At 51.1% G+C, this 15,468-nt stretch overlaps 1 protein-coding gene across 4 annotated transcripts; it reads right to left on the bottom strand.

The window, feature by feature from the left end:
* Position 1: 1 nt before the first annotated feature.
* On the bottom strand, positions 2-15,468 carry GSTZ1 (glutathione S-transferase zeta 1). 4 transcript variants are annotated; one of them, XM_005301647.5, is made up of 10 exons: positions 15,088-15,420; positions 14,847-14,991; positions 9,907-9,958; positions 8,823-8,890; positions 7,653-7,733; positions 6,999-7,124; positions 6,356-6,431; positions 5,356-5,408; positions 2,632-2,681; positions 2-445 (listed from the first exon to the last, which is right to left on the bottom strand). In XM_005301647.5, exons 5-10 carry the CDS (start codon positions 7,701-7,703, stop codon positions 319-321), a joined length of 483 nt encoding a protein of 160 aa, XP_005301704.1. In that variant the 5' UTR covers positions 7,704-7,733; positions 8,823-8,890; positions 9,907-9,958; positions 14,847-14,991; positions 15,088-15,420; the 3' UTR covers positions 2-318. The 4 variants fall into 4 exon arrangements, with proteins under 4 accessions (XP_005301704.1, XP_023958189.2, XP_023958192.2 ...); XM_024102421.3 differs by lacking the exon at positions 14,847-14,991 and adding an exon at positions 10,385-10,492; XM_024102424.3 differs by lacking the exons at positions 7,653-7,733; positions 14,847-14,991 and adding an exon at positions 10,385-10,492 and having other exon boundaries at positions 15,088-15,468.

Raw genomic sequence — 15,468 nt, 5'->3', positions numbered from 1 at the left:
ATAGCTCTTGATGCTTCTCCTTTAATCTGCTACATGGTGAGATTGAAGGTAGTCAAACATGATCAGGGGTAAGCATGACCTTTCCCTTCCATACTCAGGTCTGCAATGGGCCACCCACTCCTTCTTTCAGAGTACAGGGGCTGGGGCGCTCGCTCTCTTTCTCCTTCCTCCTATGCAGCTGGCAAGGATGCATCAATGCTATGGCTGCCTGTTGGGCACTTATTTGGCTTTCCTTCTCTGGGCAGGGTGTGATCCATTTCTCTGCCACCCCTGCCCTTGTGCTTTAGAGAGGAACAGAGCCCGCTTGTAGGAAGGACCTTAGGCTCGCAGCTCTGCGGGGGTATCCGGCTGCCGGCATGGGTGGCTCACTTGGAATGCCTCTAGCTCCAGAAGGGCTTTATTGATTCTGGTGATCGTGGGGTATGGAGCCAGGTCCACTTTAAATCTACAAAGGGAAGAGAGATGAAGTCAGATACTCCCAGCTAGACAGTCCAGCAGCAAGCACTAAGGGGGAGTTCTACAGAATCCCTGCTCCACGGACCCAGGGCAGCACGATCAGCACAAAGCTCCAGAAAAGTCAAGCAGGGGAGAATCATCTGGCAGATTGGGGCCTAGTCTGCACCGGGAAAAAGGTGTGTTCTGATCCTGTGTTAGCTAAGCTCACCCCTAGGATAGGGTTACCATATTTGCACAGTCAAAAAAGAGGACACGGGGGGGAGGAGCCCTGCTCTAGCCCCGCCCCTGCCCCCAACCACTCCCTCCCACCCCCTGACTGCCCCCCTCAGAACCCCCAACTCCCCCCTGCTCCTTGTCCCCTGACTGCCCCCTCCTGGGACCCCTGCCATTAACTGCCCCCCTAGGACCCGACCTGTCCCCTGACTACCCCGACCCTTATCCACACCCCCACCCCATATTCACACCCCTGCCCCCAGAGAGACCCCCAGGACTCCCATGCCCTATCCAACTGCTCCCCACCCACTGACAGGACCCCCAGAACTCCTGACCCATCCCACCCCCTCTGCTCCCTGCCTGCCTCGACCCCTCTCCACACCCCTGTCCTCCCGACAGCCCCCCCAGAATCCCCGACCCATCTAACTCCCCCTGCTCCCTGTCCCTGACTGTCCCAACCCCTCTCCACACCCCTACCCCCCTGACATACCCCCCCGAACTGCTGACCCATCCAACCCCCCACTCCCTATCCCCTGATCAGGGCCAGCTTTAACAAGAGCCCAGGAATCGGGCTGCGCTCCGGCCGGAGTCGCGGGGTTTGGGGCTGGGCTGCAGGTGCTCGGCCGGGGCTGGGCCGGCTGCCCTGGGGCCCGAGCCGGGCCGGTGCAGCTGGGGTCAGGGCTGGCGCGCTCAGCTGGAACTGGAGCTGCTGGGGCCGGGGGTGCTCGGCCGGCGCTGCTTGGCCAGAACTGGGGCCGGTGCCTCGGGGGCCAGGCCGGAGCCGCTGGGGCCGGCCAGGGCCGGGCCAGAGCCGCTGGGGTTGGGGCCGGCGCGCTCAGCCGGAACCGGAGCCGCTGGGGCCGGGGCCAGGCCGGCTTGCTCGGCCGGAACTGGGGCTGGTGCCCCAGGGCCCGGGCTGGGCTGGAGCCTCTGGGGCTGGCCGGGGCCAGACTGGGCCGCACTGCGCCTCCCCGGAGCCCTCCTCTTCGCGTCCCGCCCGCCCCAGCTTACCTGCTGCTGCCCGCCTGCCCCTGCTTCTTTTCAGACTTCCCGCGAAGATCTGATTCGCGGAAAGCAGGGGAGGGGGAGGAGCAGGGGGGCGGAGCGTTCAGGGGACGGGAGGAGGGGGAAGACAGCTGCGGGGCCGGGGGCGTGCTAAGGCTGCAGGGGATGGGGGGAGCCGAGAAGGGGCTTTGGCTGCCGAGCAGCGCCACTTTTCGATCTATAAATAGCCGACTGGGGGGAAATCCCGGACATTTTTAGATTTTTAGAAATCCCCCCCCCGGGTCAGCTATTTATAGATCGAAAAGCCAGACATGTCAGGGGAAATCCGGACATATGGTAGCCCTACCCTAGGATCTACCTTGGCCTGTTAATGTGTGAAAGCAGCCTTGTCTCCACTAGGATTTTACCTCCTGGGTGTTACGTTGTGTTGGTTAGCATGGGGCAAGAAACACACCTTTTTTCCTAGAGTGGATACCCCCACTGGTCTTACAGCCACTCTTTTTTTTCTTTTTTTTAAAAAAGGTTGCCAGTCATTATGGTATCCAAATAGCTTCTCTCTCAGAGCGTGTGCAATGCTGCAGTTCTGGCTGCAAGAGGCCCTTTCAATAAGGGCTTCTACTAGCCCTAAGAGGCTAAATTTTCCCATGCTTTCTGCATAGGTGGGGACACAGAATCAGGCCTGTCTAAGCTCATGTGGGGGCAGCTGCCAGTCTTGCTCTGGGGGCCACAGGGAAGAAATCCCAGCTCCTCACTTTTGTGAGCCCTCAAAAGATACAGGGTTTTGGAAATGAAAAAATCCTGGTGAGAAGAATACCCCAATAGAGATGTGGGGGGTGGGGAGAGGGAGTGCCTTCCCAATTCGCTTGAGCATCAGCAGGAGAGAGGTCAGGCTTGGCCATCAACTAGGCCTCTGGTGCAAGAAGTGGGGTCTAATGGAGCTGACCAGCCCTCATTTACCTCTCAGCATTGTAAACCTGAGGGACCAAACACAAGTCAGCCATGGAAACCTGCAGTGAAGCAAAGAAAACTGGTCAAAGCAATTCAGAACCCCACCCTACTGCCCTTTAGTGCACTGGCTGGAGCTACAGAGTGCCAGGCCCATTTTTCCCCAAAAGGCCCTTCTCAGCACTCGCTCTGTTCTGTACAGTTCGGATGCTATAGTGGGCCCTATGAAGAGCAGGAGGCTGCCTCCCAGTCTAGCTCCTTTCAGGGCCTGGAACAGCAGTGGGTGGTTGTTTCAATTTCAAGCTATAGCTACACCCAACCCAATCCATGCCTGTGCAGGAGAGATGAACTGCTGACAGATGAAAATGGTTGTACATGTTTATGTTCAGTGTTTACTTTCCACTGGCACCAGGTGTTACACAAAATGAAAGAGGAGGGGCCTGACTGGCTCAGGGGGATGGGATACAAAGCTTTTCACCTTTAGGGCAGCTGCCCCAGTGCTGCCTGGAACAGTAGTGACCATAAACTGTTACTCTCTGATGCCTTTTGGGGGCTTGTGGGCTCTCAATCCAGTTTCTAGCAGGATGGGTATTGCCATGTTGAAACTAAGCTTGTTTGTTTCTTCCACATTGGAGGGAGGGCAGTTATTCTTTTACCAACTTCCATGCAGCGTGAAAGGGTTGAATTGGGAGCTCTGGGGCTGCACAGAAGGTCTCCCTCTCTGCAAGCAGGCTTGGTTGCTGGGCATGGGGACAATGCAGAACGGAACCCTTGGAGTCACTTGCAGCTGCTTACCATTGGCCCCAGGAGAGATGCATGGTTACGCACCATGAGGACCAATTCATTAGGACAGCCCTGCACCATGAGATTCCTAGGGCAACTCTGCCACTGAGCAAACAAATCCAGGTGCCCCTCCAAAGAGGGAAGAGACAACCAGTTGGGGACATAGGCACCGAGTCCGTGGGTGCTCCGGGGCTGGAGCACCCACAGAGAAAAATTGGTGGGTGCTTAGCACCCACCGGCAGCTCCCCACCCCCCTATCCCAGCTCGCCTCCACCTCCTCCCCTGGGTGCACCGCGTGCCCACTTTTTCCCCCTGGCTCCCAGCGCTTGTGCCGCAAAACAGCTCCTCGCGCAAGCGCTGGGAGCCGGGGGAAAAAGTGGGCATGCAGTGCACACCCAGGGAAGAGGTGGGGCCGGGGCCAGGATTTGGGGAAGGGGTCCAATAGGGGCAGGGAGGGGGTGGAGTAGGGGCAGGGACTTTGGGGAAGGGTTTGGAATGGGGGTGGGGCAGGGGTAGAGTCGGGATGGGGCCAGGGGCGGAGGGGCGGGATCTCCCACTGGCGCTGGGGAAAGTTGGCGCCTATGGTTGGGGATGGAGAGTTGGAGCCGTGATAAGTGAACCTCACTTACTATTTGCATTGCAATAGCTCCAAGAGGAACCAAGACCAAGGCCCCATTGTGCTTGGCTGTATGTGTACACACACACACAGTGTAACAGACAATCCCCGCACTACAGAGCTTACAACCGAAGTAGGACGGACAGAGACGGTGTGGGGGGGAAGTACTACTATTTCCATTTTAGAGATGGAAAACTGAGGCATAGAGAGAGTAGTGATTTTCCCAGGGTCATTTAACGATACTGTGGCAGAGCCAGGAATTTATCCAGATTTCTTCATAGTAATATAGGACTAGAAGGGAGCCGAGGGGTCATCAAGTCCAGCCCTCTGTACTGAGGCAGGAACAAGTAAACGTAACTGTCCCTAACAGGTTATCTAGCCTGTTCTTAAAAACTCCAGTGATGGGGATTCCCCAGCCTCCCTGGGGGTGGAGGTGGGGGGGGAAGTGCTATATAGGGGAGAAGCCTATTCCAGAGCTTAACTACCCTTATAATTGGAATTTTCCCCCTTATATCTAACCTAAATCTCCCTCGCTGCAGTTTAAGCCCATTACTTCTTGTCCTACCTTCAGTGGACATTAAGAACAGCTTCTTTATTACAGCCCTTAACGTAGCTGAAGACTATTATCAGGTCCCGGTCCAGTGCCTTAGCTACCAAACCAAGCTTCGTCCCACAGGTTAGTGGGGTGAAGCAACTGCAAGACTAGGACATAAAGCTCAGGGATTGGGCAGCCTTCTGAAGTCTCTCATACTTTCTGCTCTGGCTGGAAATGGTAGCAAAATGAGCTGTACTAGTTAGGCTGTTTGCTTTTTTTTTTAAATGTTAGTGATAATGAGGTGCTGCGGTGGCAGGGCTGGAGACTGAGCCCTGTGTCAATGGGCATCACCACAGCCACTGTGCCTGCTTGGACCAGGAGTGGCCACCTCCAAGGGGATTTAGTCCTTAGACTTTAGCAAGATGGCCACCGAAGAGGTTGGTTTGTGCTGCAGAGAGGTAGCATACAGACAGGGCCAAGCAAATGTCCCTTCTAGCCCATGGCTTTTTGCCACCCCCACAGAGCTGGGAAATGGAGAGCTGTCCTCCTCCTGTGTGAAATGCAATGAAATGGCTACTCCCCAAAGGAGGAGGAACTAGGGAAGGAGAGCAGATAATGGGCTGAATCGGATGCATGCAGCCCTGCTTCCTATGAAGAGGCCCAGGGAATGCTCTGTCTGCATATACCTTGAGCACAGGGTGTGGTTGTGCTGTGACTCCACAGCCTCTATGCCCCAAGCCAGTCCCAGATAAATGCTAGGCTATCCATGCCTTCTGCAAGCTGTGCAGTCTGATCTCCTTACCTCATCCCCAATGCAATAGCGCCCAGCGGTGTGCTGCAGGATCCGCTCCAGAGCTGCAGAAAGAGAGAGTGCATTGGGTCAGGAATCAGCAACTCCCACTTTCAGCGGGGAGTGGTGCTAAATTATCATCAGCCTTTTGGATTGAGTGTTGTGAACCAAGGTACCCTGAGTTGGGCTAGAAGGGAGCAACCCAGGGCAGCACTTACAGGGAAGGAGACTCTCAGTGGAGCTGAGGAAGGAGGGTGCTTTGGGACTCAGCCATTTTGGACCCAAGATGGTTTCAAAAGGACAAAATAGGCTTCCTATTCTTCCCCTCTGCCCCTTGCCTCCGCTGTTAGTGGCAGGGAGAAGGGCTTCCCTATATGAAGCGACTAAAGAGCAGAACTGGAAAGAAGAAGAACAGGAAGGTTCAGGATACAGGGATATAAACTGAGTGAAACAGGGAGGGCCAGTCATTCCTATAGCCCTATCCCAGGTCACTGGAACAAGGAGGCCCAGAGTGAAATTAAAGGCAACGTATTGAGAGGAAATAGAAATGGTATTTTATGCCTGCTAGAATTAACCCGTGGGACACTCTGCCATGGATATTGAGGCAACAAGCTTAGTACTATTTAAAATAAAGGGTTTTACACTTTATATGAATGTAAAAGGCATCTGCTGTGACAGCTGAGATAAAAGGTTACGTGTTGTCAGTCCTCGTGTCAGGGTGTGAGCCGACTGCTACAGGGGTCAGGAAGGAATCCCCTCCTCCCTGCTTCCAGATGCAGCATTGAGCTTCCTCTGGAGCATCAGATATTTAACCACTGCTGGATGTGAGATTCTGGGTCAGATGGGCCCTTGGTCTGCTCCAGCATGGCAGCAGATGATACCAGACTAGATGGCTCATTGTTCTGTTCCTGTGCAGTAGAAAGCAGGACTTTGGACCAGATCGCCCACCAGACTGCTCATCCAGTGCTTTGTGCTATTAGTAGATGCGCTGATTAATTCAGTGCAGACGTACCTTTGAAACCACATGTAATATAGCGTTGAGCCCATTCCAGCTTCTCCCCTCCCACTTGTTTCAGGAAAGTCAGGTTCTGAGGAGGCCAAAGAGTCCCCAAATTAGCTTGATCCAACAGGCTGTAACTTGCCACAGGTCACACACAAAACAGGGTCAGCTGGGATTAGATGGTGTCAATCCCTAATCCCCAGTCCCAAACTCAGCCCTTTGGGTCTCTGAACCACAGACCCACACATCCCAGTTCTTTCTCAGAGTTGCCCTTCCCACAAAACATCACTCCTTTGCCTGGAGCTCTCTCTGCCCCCTGCTAAGAGGCTCTAACCCCTGCAACTGGAACCTGCTGCGCTGCTTGCAAATTCAGCTCTTCTTGAATAGAAGCCCTGGGGAACCATGGACATTTCTTATGGTCAGAGCATGTGGTCTTTGCAGGAAGTGCCTTGCTGTTTTCAATCGGCAAAACAGGTAGATGCTGCTAACCATGCTGAGCCTGGATTTAATCCTATGCCACTGTCTGTGTGAGATCTGCCACTCTATTGCCCATCAGCAGTTTCAACAGAATGATGCTGTCACAATCTTTGAGAGAGACAGACAGCTACAAACGCAATCTGGCAGTCTCATCTGCCTGTTTGTGACAGGACAATACCTGCAGGGGCTGAATGCCAGAAACAATGTGATCCGAAATCATCCGGGCTTGGGCTCTCTTCTTCAGATCTTGAGGCAGCAGCCTGGGATTAGGCCGAGTCTCTTCCAGGTACTGAATTATGGCCAGCTGCATTGAGCAAGAAGACATGGGTGAGATACTGGAGGGTTGGGGAGGAGAGGCCAGCCCGATTACATGGCAAAGGAGCAGGAGTTAAAGACAGATTTCCTGTCTGAGGTCTGGCCTCTTCTGATCAGAGGTTACCACCATACCAAACAGTGTGCTTTTGTGATATGGAAAAACTTCCCTGAGGAAACTGGGTGGAGCATTCCTGGCTCATCTCACATCTCTCTCCCTGGCAGAAGCTACCGAAAGACAAATTACCCAGTAAAAGATGGGATTCTGAGACAGCAGTTGAACTATGATCACTAATATCAGGTGCCTTTGTGCCTGATACAGAGTAATCTCTCACCCATGGCAGTCTCCCTGCAGGTGCTGCTTGCTATACACTTCCCAGCCGGGATCATTTTCCTCATCACAGAATGATACTCTGTGCTCTCTAACCCAGAGACCAGGCACTCTGTGGGGGCAAAGTCCTCCCTCTGGGCAGCAGGACACAGTAAATAATTAATGGGCAGAGCTGGCTGGGCTACTCACCGACTGAGACAAGATGATGCCATCGATTTTCAGAGCCGGGACCTGCTGCATTGGATTTACTACCTGGAATTCAGTAGAAAACTGGAGAGAAGACACTGGGATTACTATACTGTAGCCAAGAAGAGCCAAGTATTTCTCTCTGAAAGGGAAAGCCTCAAGGGTCCTACAGCTCTGTATATTATCTCTCCATGTCTGATTGTTTGGTAGGAGTATGGGCCAGCGCTACCTTGTCTCCCAATTCCCCTGCTCGCAAATGGATTTGCAGTCTTGCTGTCTCTGATACTGCTGAAACCCTGAGGCTTCTCCACTATGTTTTCTCCTTGGCTCTTTCCTCTGCTTCAGTCCTAATGGTCCTGGTATGTTATGACCCTCCTTTGGGCACCAGGAGGCACTCCTGTTGGAGCCTAGGGTTCACTCCAGGTGCATTATCCCCACATTATCCATTGACCCAAGTGACAAGGCAAGATCCATCCCCGATCCCCCCAGCAGTGCAATTGCAGTATCATTCTCGGCTTGGCCATGTTGTCATATGCAGATTCCTGCCTCAGTGGTGCTACAGGGCTACCTGTGCTCCAGGCAGTCAGTCTCTACAGTGTTGTTCAGGCATCTCCGTGACAAATGCCTCCATTTTCTGGTGCCACCCATCCACAACCCAGGATTGTACTTGGAAATCGCAGCACCCTGCCTTTATTACCATCACCTGATGAGCTTGGTTCCCCCATGCCGACTGAAGGCAGAGGGCCTGCCTGCAGCCTCCTGGATAATGTCAGGCACAGACATCAGAGAGGGGAGGAAACTATTGTCTCATGCAATCTGTCTCTCTCACCCTCCCTCCTGGAGGCTAAGGCAGGATGGTGAGTTTCCCTACCAAGCAATAGTGCTAATGCCCCTTCCCATGGAGAGACAAGTCCATGGCCTGATATATGTGAGTTTCAGGAGATTTTCTTGATCTCAGCCTATGCTTCAGTCAACGCTAGGAAGGGAGGGAGTTAGGGATGCTGAAGAGGTCAGAGGCAACAGTTAGCTACAGAAAAAAGTCTGGAGTGAGCAGGCAACATAGATCCCATTTCCTTTGCCCTCTGATAATCTTGGGCTGCCAAATTTCTAGTGATGCCTAGGCTTAGCCTGTGTGCCAGCTTAGGGGGAGGCTGACTGTAATTGCCCTCTTACCTGCTGTCCCCCATCCTTCAGGAGGTTCACTGGTTCTTGATCATAGGCAATTCCCTTCAAAGCCAGTGCTAGAGGGAACACAGCATATAGATTCAGAGAGGCAGAGTGAGCCAGAAAGCTAGGTTCCAAGGAAAATGGGCTCATAAAGTTTTAAAATCTCTATTGAAGACAGTTAAAAAACAAAACAAGAAACCCCTTTCCCTTCAGAGTGGTTGTTTTAGATCTCCTGTGGAAGACAGTGCCTCTGTCATGCAGTGCCCCCTAGTACTTTGCTGGGGCACTGAGATCAGTACTAACACCCTATTGAACAACCCCCATTATGCCCTGCATTACAGCACCTTGGGCTGTAGGGTCAGTGGTAGCTCACAAGGGAGATTGCCCTGTGTCACCCATGTCACTTCTGGCAAAACCTTGTTTTAACTTGTCCCCATCCAAATACTGAGCAAGCCCCACCCTGCTTAACTTGCAGGATCAGATAAGATCACACACTTTGAGGTGGTATCACTGCAAGCACAGAACACCGGGCCTCTTTAAGGAATGTGGGAGATGTGGGCATCTGGATTACATTAGCATTATGAAGGAAGTATGTCCCTCTAACTAGCTCTAGAGAGTGTCTGGGGGAAAAAAAGGAACTACTGAGGGCAGGGGGGAGCCATCCAGAGCCCACTATTGAGAGGCCAGGGCTGAGAAGAAAGGACAACAGAGATCCCACCTTATACTACCAAAGGTGGGTAGATGGTTAAAAGTTTGTAACAAACACACACAAATATTCTTTCAACCCCAGTAAGTATTTTGTCTGCCCATGGCCACTGGAGTTTCAACAGGGTACATGAAATGGTTATTCTCTTGATCCCCTATTAGCCTTCCCCTCCGCCAAATGCAAATTGATTCTGGTGTTTGCTCTCTCCTCCCCCTGGAGAAGTGGAGGAAACCCAAAGTCACTGTTTTTTCAGTTGCATGTCTGCTGATCTCTCTCTCACTCAGTAGGTCACTAATTAGTTTGGTTAGTGAAGGGAGTTAGTGTTCACGAAAGGTGGTGGGTTGACAGTGCCAGAGCAAAGAAGAATTAAACACCAGATCTTACCAATTCTCACTCTCCAGGAGCAGGAACTTCGGAAATAACTATAAAGAACTGGCTGAGGGGAGAGAGAGGAAAGTGGATTACATGATGGTAATGCCAGCAGTTTCTCAGCTAGAGGGAAGCATTTTTCCTTCTGCCCCTTTGAAAATTTGATCAAGTTTGATGCATTTCAACAGGGATACTAGTCAGGTGAGTTTGGGCCCTTCAAAACGTCTTTCTTTGTCACTTTCAGATGTGGGCTTCTTTATCATTCTTTTGATATCTAAAATAAAATTCCCTTTTGTGTACAATGAGAAGCTCCATTTGAAACCTCAGTGGCATGAGCCAGCCCTTTGAGCCATTCACCGACATGCACGTTCCCAATGTGGAACAGAAACTACTCATCCAAGCAAGTGCTGAGAGTGCAGGGAAATGAATCTCTAGTCTATCTATTGAACCAAGGAAGCGCTCCCCCAGCTACTTTAAATCCTTTGGATCTCACCTTTCCAGAGGAATCCATGGTCTGCGTATGCAGTTCACTCCAAAGAGTGAAAGCCACATGGCCCTGCCTTCTCTTTTCACTCAGCTGGGGTGGGGGAAGGCTTGGCCCCTACAGCCAATGAGAAAAGTGCCAGAATCCAAATTCTTAATAGCTTCCTGTGTTCAGAAGATTCAGCAACAGGAACTGGCAGGATTCAGTTCTTTTGCGAGTGAATATCCTGTACCAGCCACACCTATAATTCTCTTTAGGTTGATATATTGAACCCATCACTGTGATATCTGGCTCTTGTCACAATGGATAAAATATTTATATAGAGACTTTTGGGTTGCTGGAAGCTGCAAGTGCAGAAATACAACTCGTGGGATAATAAAAGGAGAGCAGGTTCTAAAAACGGGGTTTCTGTTATCACAAAGATGCCAGCTCTTCTGAGCAGGGACTGTCTTTGTGTAAAACTGGGAATACACTGTGTAACATATAACAAAGGTTCCTCCTCTGTACACAAGGCTTGTTTGCATTTCTTATTAACGAATAATAAACCTCTAGCTCCTTCCTTTGGAGGACCCCAAAGCACTTCAGAAAACGTTAATAAATTAACTCTCACATGCCACTCCTTCTTCCCTCCCCTCAAAAAATGCAGTGTCATGATATCCCCATTTTACAGAGGGGAACACTGTACTAGAGAGAGGAAGTGACTTGTCCATTGACTTGTGTGACAATGGCAGAACCAGAACTAAAACCCAGGAGTCCTGAGTCCCAGTCCTGTATCTAAGCACTAAATCATTTTCACAGCTAAATATTGGATTAATTTAAACTGTTTACAGAATGTAAATGTTTGACTAAATTATCCCAGCCAAAGCTCACCAGAGGAATGGCTGGTAGGAGGTCAGGGAAGGAAGGAATGCTGCAGTATTACCCGCTCTTGGGATTTTCCTGTGACATTCATGCTATTGGGTGATTTTCACAAAGCCTCAGCTCCTGAAGTCATAAGATTATGTGAAAATCTCAGTTTTCATTTTAAAAAAAAGTAACTTTCTAGCCCTTGTGGTTGCAGATCAAAACTGGAAACCGCAAACTCTAAGGAATCAAAAACCAGAAGGTAAAGAAAAAGCATCCAAAATGTATTAATTTTGTTCATTTTTCTTTGGGACCTTGCTCAGAATTTTTGAACACTTGGACTTGGCAATATCTTCCCTTTGCCTCTCTGTTCCCTGGCTCTAACCTCCCAGTCAAGAAAGACATTTTCCTGCTTGCTCTCTCTCTATATTTCTGCAGTCTGCCTGATCATTTGCTAACTGAGTGTCATGCATGTAAATTGTGTCATGCTGATGACCTTGCTCTTTAGTTTCAAGGCCCCTGAGGATAAGGGGAAAGCATCACATTTACTTTACAACTTAGGATCCTTTGGCACTTGAGCCAGTGCCAGCTCAAGTTAACACTGCCTTTCAGAGATGTGAAAAGGCCAAGAAATTGGTCTGCACAGGGAGAGGGGAGGTGAAGAGAGGATCCGGGGCAGTAAGTCCTCCCAGTCACATGCTGGGTGTGCAGAAGTGCGATCAGATTCCAAAGAAGATTCATGACCCTAAGAACATTAGAATGGCCATACTGGGTCGAACCAAAGGTCCATCTAGCCCAGTATCTTGTCTTCCGATAGTAGCCAATGCTAGGTAACCCAGAGGTAATAAACAAAACAGGTAATCATCAAGCGATCCATCCCCAGCTTCTGGCAAACAGAGGCTAGGGACACCATCCCTGTCCATCCTGACTAATAGCCATTGATGGACCTAACCTCCATGAATGTATCTAGTTCTTTTCTGAACCTTGTTATAGTTTTGGCCTTCACAACATCCTCTGGCAAAGAGTTCCACAGATTGACTGTGAGTTGTGTGAAGAAATACTTCCTCTTGCTTATTTTAAATCTGCTGCCTATTAATTTCATTTGGTGACCCCGAGTTCTTGTGTTATGAGTAAATAACACTTCCTTATTTACTTTCTCCACACCAGTCATGATTTTAGAGACCTCTATCAGATCCCCCCTTAGTCGTCTCTTTTCCAAGCTGAAAAGTCCCAACCATATTACTCTCTCCTCATGACTCCTTCACTGAGAAGAACCATTGACTCTTGTTTCTATTCACATCTCATTCTTTAGAGAGGAGTTCGGGAGTAGTATGGATAAAGAACAGAGCAGCTGATGGGAGTTCTATGCTTGGCTCTGCTTGTGGTGATGCAGTACATGACCCAGGACATAACCTCTATGTGTGAAATGGGGTGGGGGAATGAGAACTCTTACTTAACTAGGGGGTTGTGAGGCTTAATGCACTGATGGCTGTAAAGTGCTTAGAGAGCATCAGCTGGAAGGAGCAGCCAGTACAAAGTACTAGAGAGTGTTCCTGGTGACACTTATACCTTGTAGCTTATTTCACTGGCTAATAACCTGACTCTTCCCCCCCAAACTTTGCCCAGCTGAGGACCACATTGATAGCTGGGTGACAGCTGAAGGCTACATTCTACATGGCTTAAAATGGATCATATTGCAGCAGCTTACATCTTTAATAGAGGCATACAGCCCACACAGCATACAGGTTCCATTATGCAGCAATACTTCTTGAGGCTCAGTGGGAACTTCTTGGCTCAACATGGAGCACTGTGGGCAGCATGTCCCTGCAACCGTGTTTCGTTCTAAGTGTCACTTCTTCCCAGGCTTTCACTGGTACCTATATGTCTCAGGCTGTATCAGCCTGACCAGGCTCTTTGCATCCTGACCATTTGTTGATTCGGACCGCAACATTGTAACAGCCCTGTGTACATTACCTGCCTCAATACAGTAGCCCTGGCAACAATGGATAAGGTAGGATTAGAGAGGGAAAAAGTGTTCCTGTGAGGTATGCCCAAGGGTTAGAAACCCATCTGAAACTCTCCACCTGTGCTTTGTTAGATTATAATTTATCATCAGACCATAACCCAAAAGAACAGAATAAATCACTCAGTTCTTAATCACCCAATACATGTGCAGAGGATTCCACTACTATAGGTTGTGGGAGGGGAAAATATACTATATATTGTAATTTATGATAGTTCTATTTCATTTGCTCCACATGCTGTTTAAACTCTGATCCAAATTCCTTGCCCTTCCCTCAAACACACATGCCACCTGGTGGGATGCCTCTTGTTAGATGTTGAAAGCCAATCTGATCACTTACAAAATTTTCTGTGTTCTGCAGCTGTCCTTATACTAAGCAGTTTATTTCTTTCCTGGAGACTTTTACGTGGAGGCACCGGATACTAACTTAGGTCTCGATCCTACAAGCTGTTCTACCTGGGCCAGGGGTCTCAAACATGTGGCCAGCGGGGTGATTTTCTGCAGCCCGCGAGCCCCTCGCAGCCCCCCACCCTCCCCCAGTGTTTATCAGAGCGGTGGCCAGACGTGCACAGGGAGCAGGGCAGGCTCTTTGCCTGCCTGCCTGCCCTGCCCTGCTCAGCTCCAGGAAGAGGCTGGAACGTGGGGAAGAGGGGGGGGGCAGAGGGGCTGTTGCTTTAGGCAGCGCTCCCAGCAGCTCCCACTGGCCAGGAACGGGGAACCAATGGGAGCTGCTGGCGGCCAATGGGAGCTGCTGGCGGCGGTGCTTCAAGCAACAGAAACACACAGCCCCTCCGCCCCCCCCCCTTCCTCACATTCCAGCCTCTTGCGGGGGCAGGGCAGGCAGGGAGCCTGCCCTGCCCCCGGTACGCGCCGGGCCAGATCCTGCCCCCCAAACCCGTCCTGCAGCCGAACCCCCTGCCCTGAGCCCCCTGCCGCACCCTGCACCCCCTGCCCTGAACCCCCTGCCACACCCCACACCCCTCCTGCACCCTGACCCCTGCCCTGAGCCCCCTGCCGCACCCCTCCTGCACCCTGACCCCTACCCTGAGCCCCTGCCGCACCCTGCACCCCAACCCCCTGCCCTGAACCCCCTGCCGCACCCCACACTCTTCTTGCACCCCAACCCACTGCCCTGATCTCCCTGCTGCACCCCTCTTTGCACCCCAACCCCCTGCACTGAGCCCCCTGCCGCACCCTTGCTGTATCCCTCACCCCTCCTGCACCCCACACCCCAACTCCCTGCCCTGAGCCCCCACCACACCCCACACCCCTCCTGCACCCCCTGGGGGCAGGGAGGGGGCAGAGTTGGGGTGAGGATTTCAGGGAAGGGGTGGGAAGAGGCGGGGCAGGGGTGGGGCCTCATGGAAGGGGTGGAGTGGGGGCGGGGCCGAGGGCGGCAGGGTGGGGGGAGGGGAGGTGTCAGTAATGTGGCCCTCAGGCCAATGTACTAGTCCTCATGTGGCCCTCATGGTCATTTCAGTTTGAAACCCCTGATCTGGGCAAAGCCCAAGTAAAGTCAATGTGGCTCTGTACAGCCATAGGGGTCTGCCTGTGTGGGGCATATTGCAGGACTCAGGGTTTAAACTGAATCCAGGGATTACTTACATCTGATCAAGGGGCCACAATTTCAGCCCATCTTCCATAAAACGTGTGGGGTTGAGGGTAGCTACATCCCTATTTGAAAATGCACAGTCTGCACTTCAGATGCCTCTGAATTAACCTGAAGATCCTCCAGCTGAAGCTGCATTATCTGTAGGAGAAATAAGAGCTTCTCTTTGTGCAGTCAGAGTGAAAGAAAAAGCCCCAATTCTGCTCTCGGTCTCTGGGCCCCAGTAGCAGTAAATACCTTCACTAAGGCAGTACTCATCTTGCACTTTCAGCACCGCTCTGTTCTGTCTCTCCGCCTCTGAATGAACAGAAGTCACACAGATGCTAACATTGCATTGGCTGACACATCCTCCTTCACGTACTCTCTATAGGTCTGTTCCTGCTGCCAGTCTTATACAGATGAGGCCCCAGGCATGCTTTGAGAGTTGTTGGGATTCTGGGAGTAGTAGTTCTAGATGCTTTTCCAGGTCTTAAAGCATCTCGATTGGATAGTTTATGCCCAAAAGTTTAGATTTTTGTAAAGAGGAAAAGATTTTTAAAATCCTCATATTAACTGAAACATTTTAATATTATTTTCTAAAATTTCAATGAAGAATTTGAATGTAAACATCCCTCCCAA

Source organism: Chrysemys picta, chromosome 4, assembly GCF_011386835.1.
Source record: "Chrysemys picta bellii isolate R12L10 chromosome 4, ASM1138683v2, whole genome shotgun sequence".
NCBI lineage: Eukaryota > Metazoa > Chordata > Testudines > Emydidae > Chrysemys > Chrysemys picta.
This window is presented reverse-complemented; position numbering and strand designations above follow the sequence as displayed.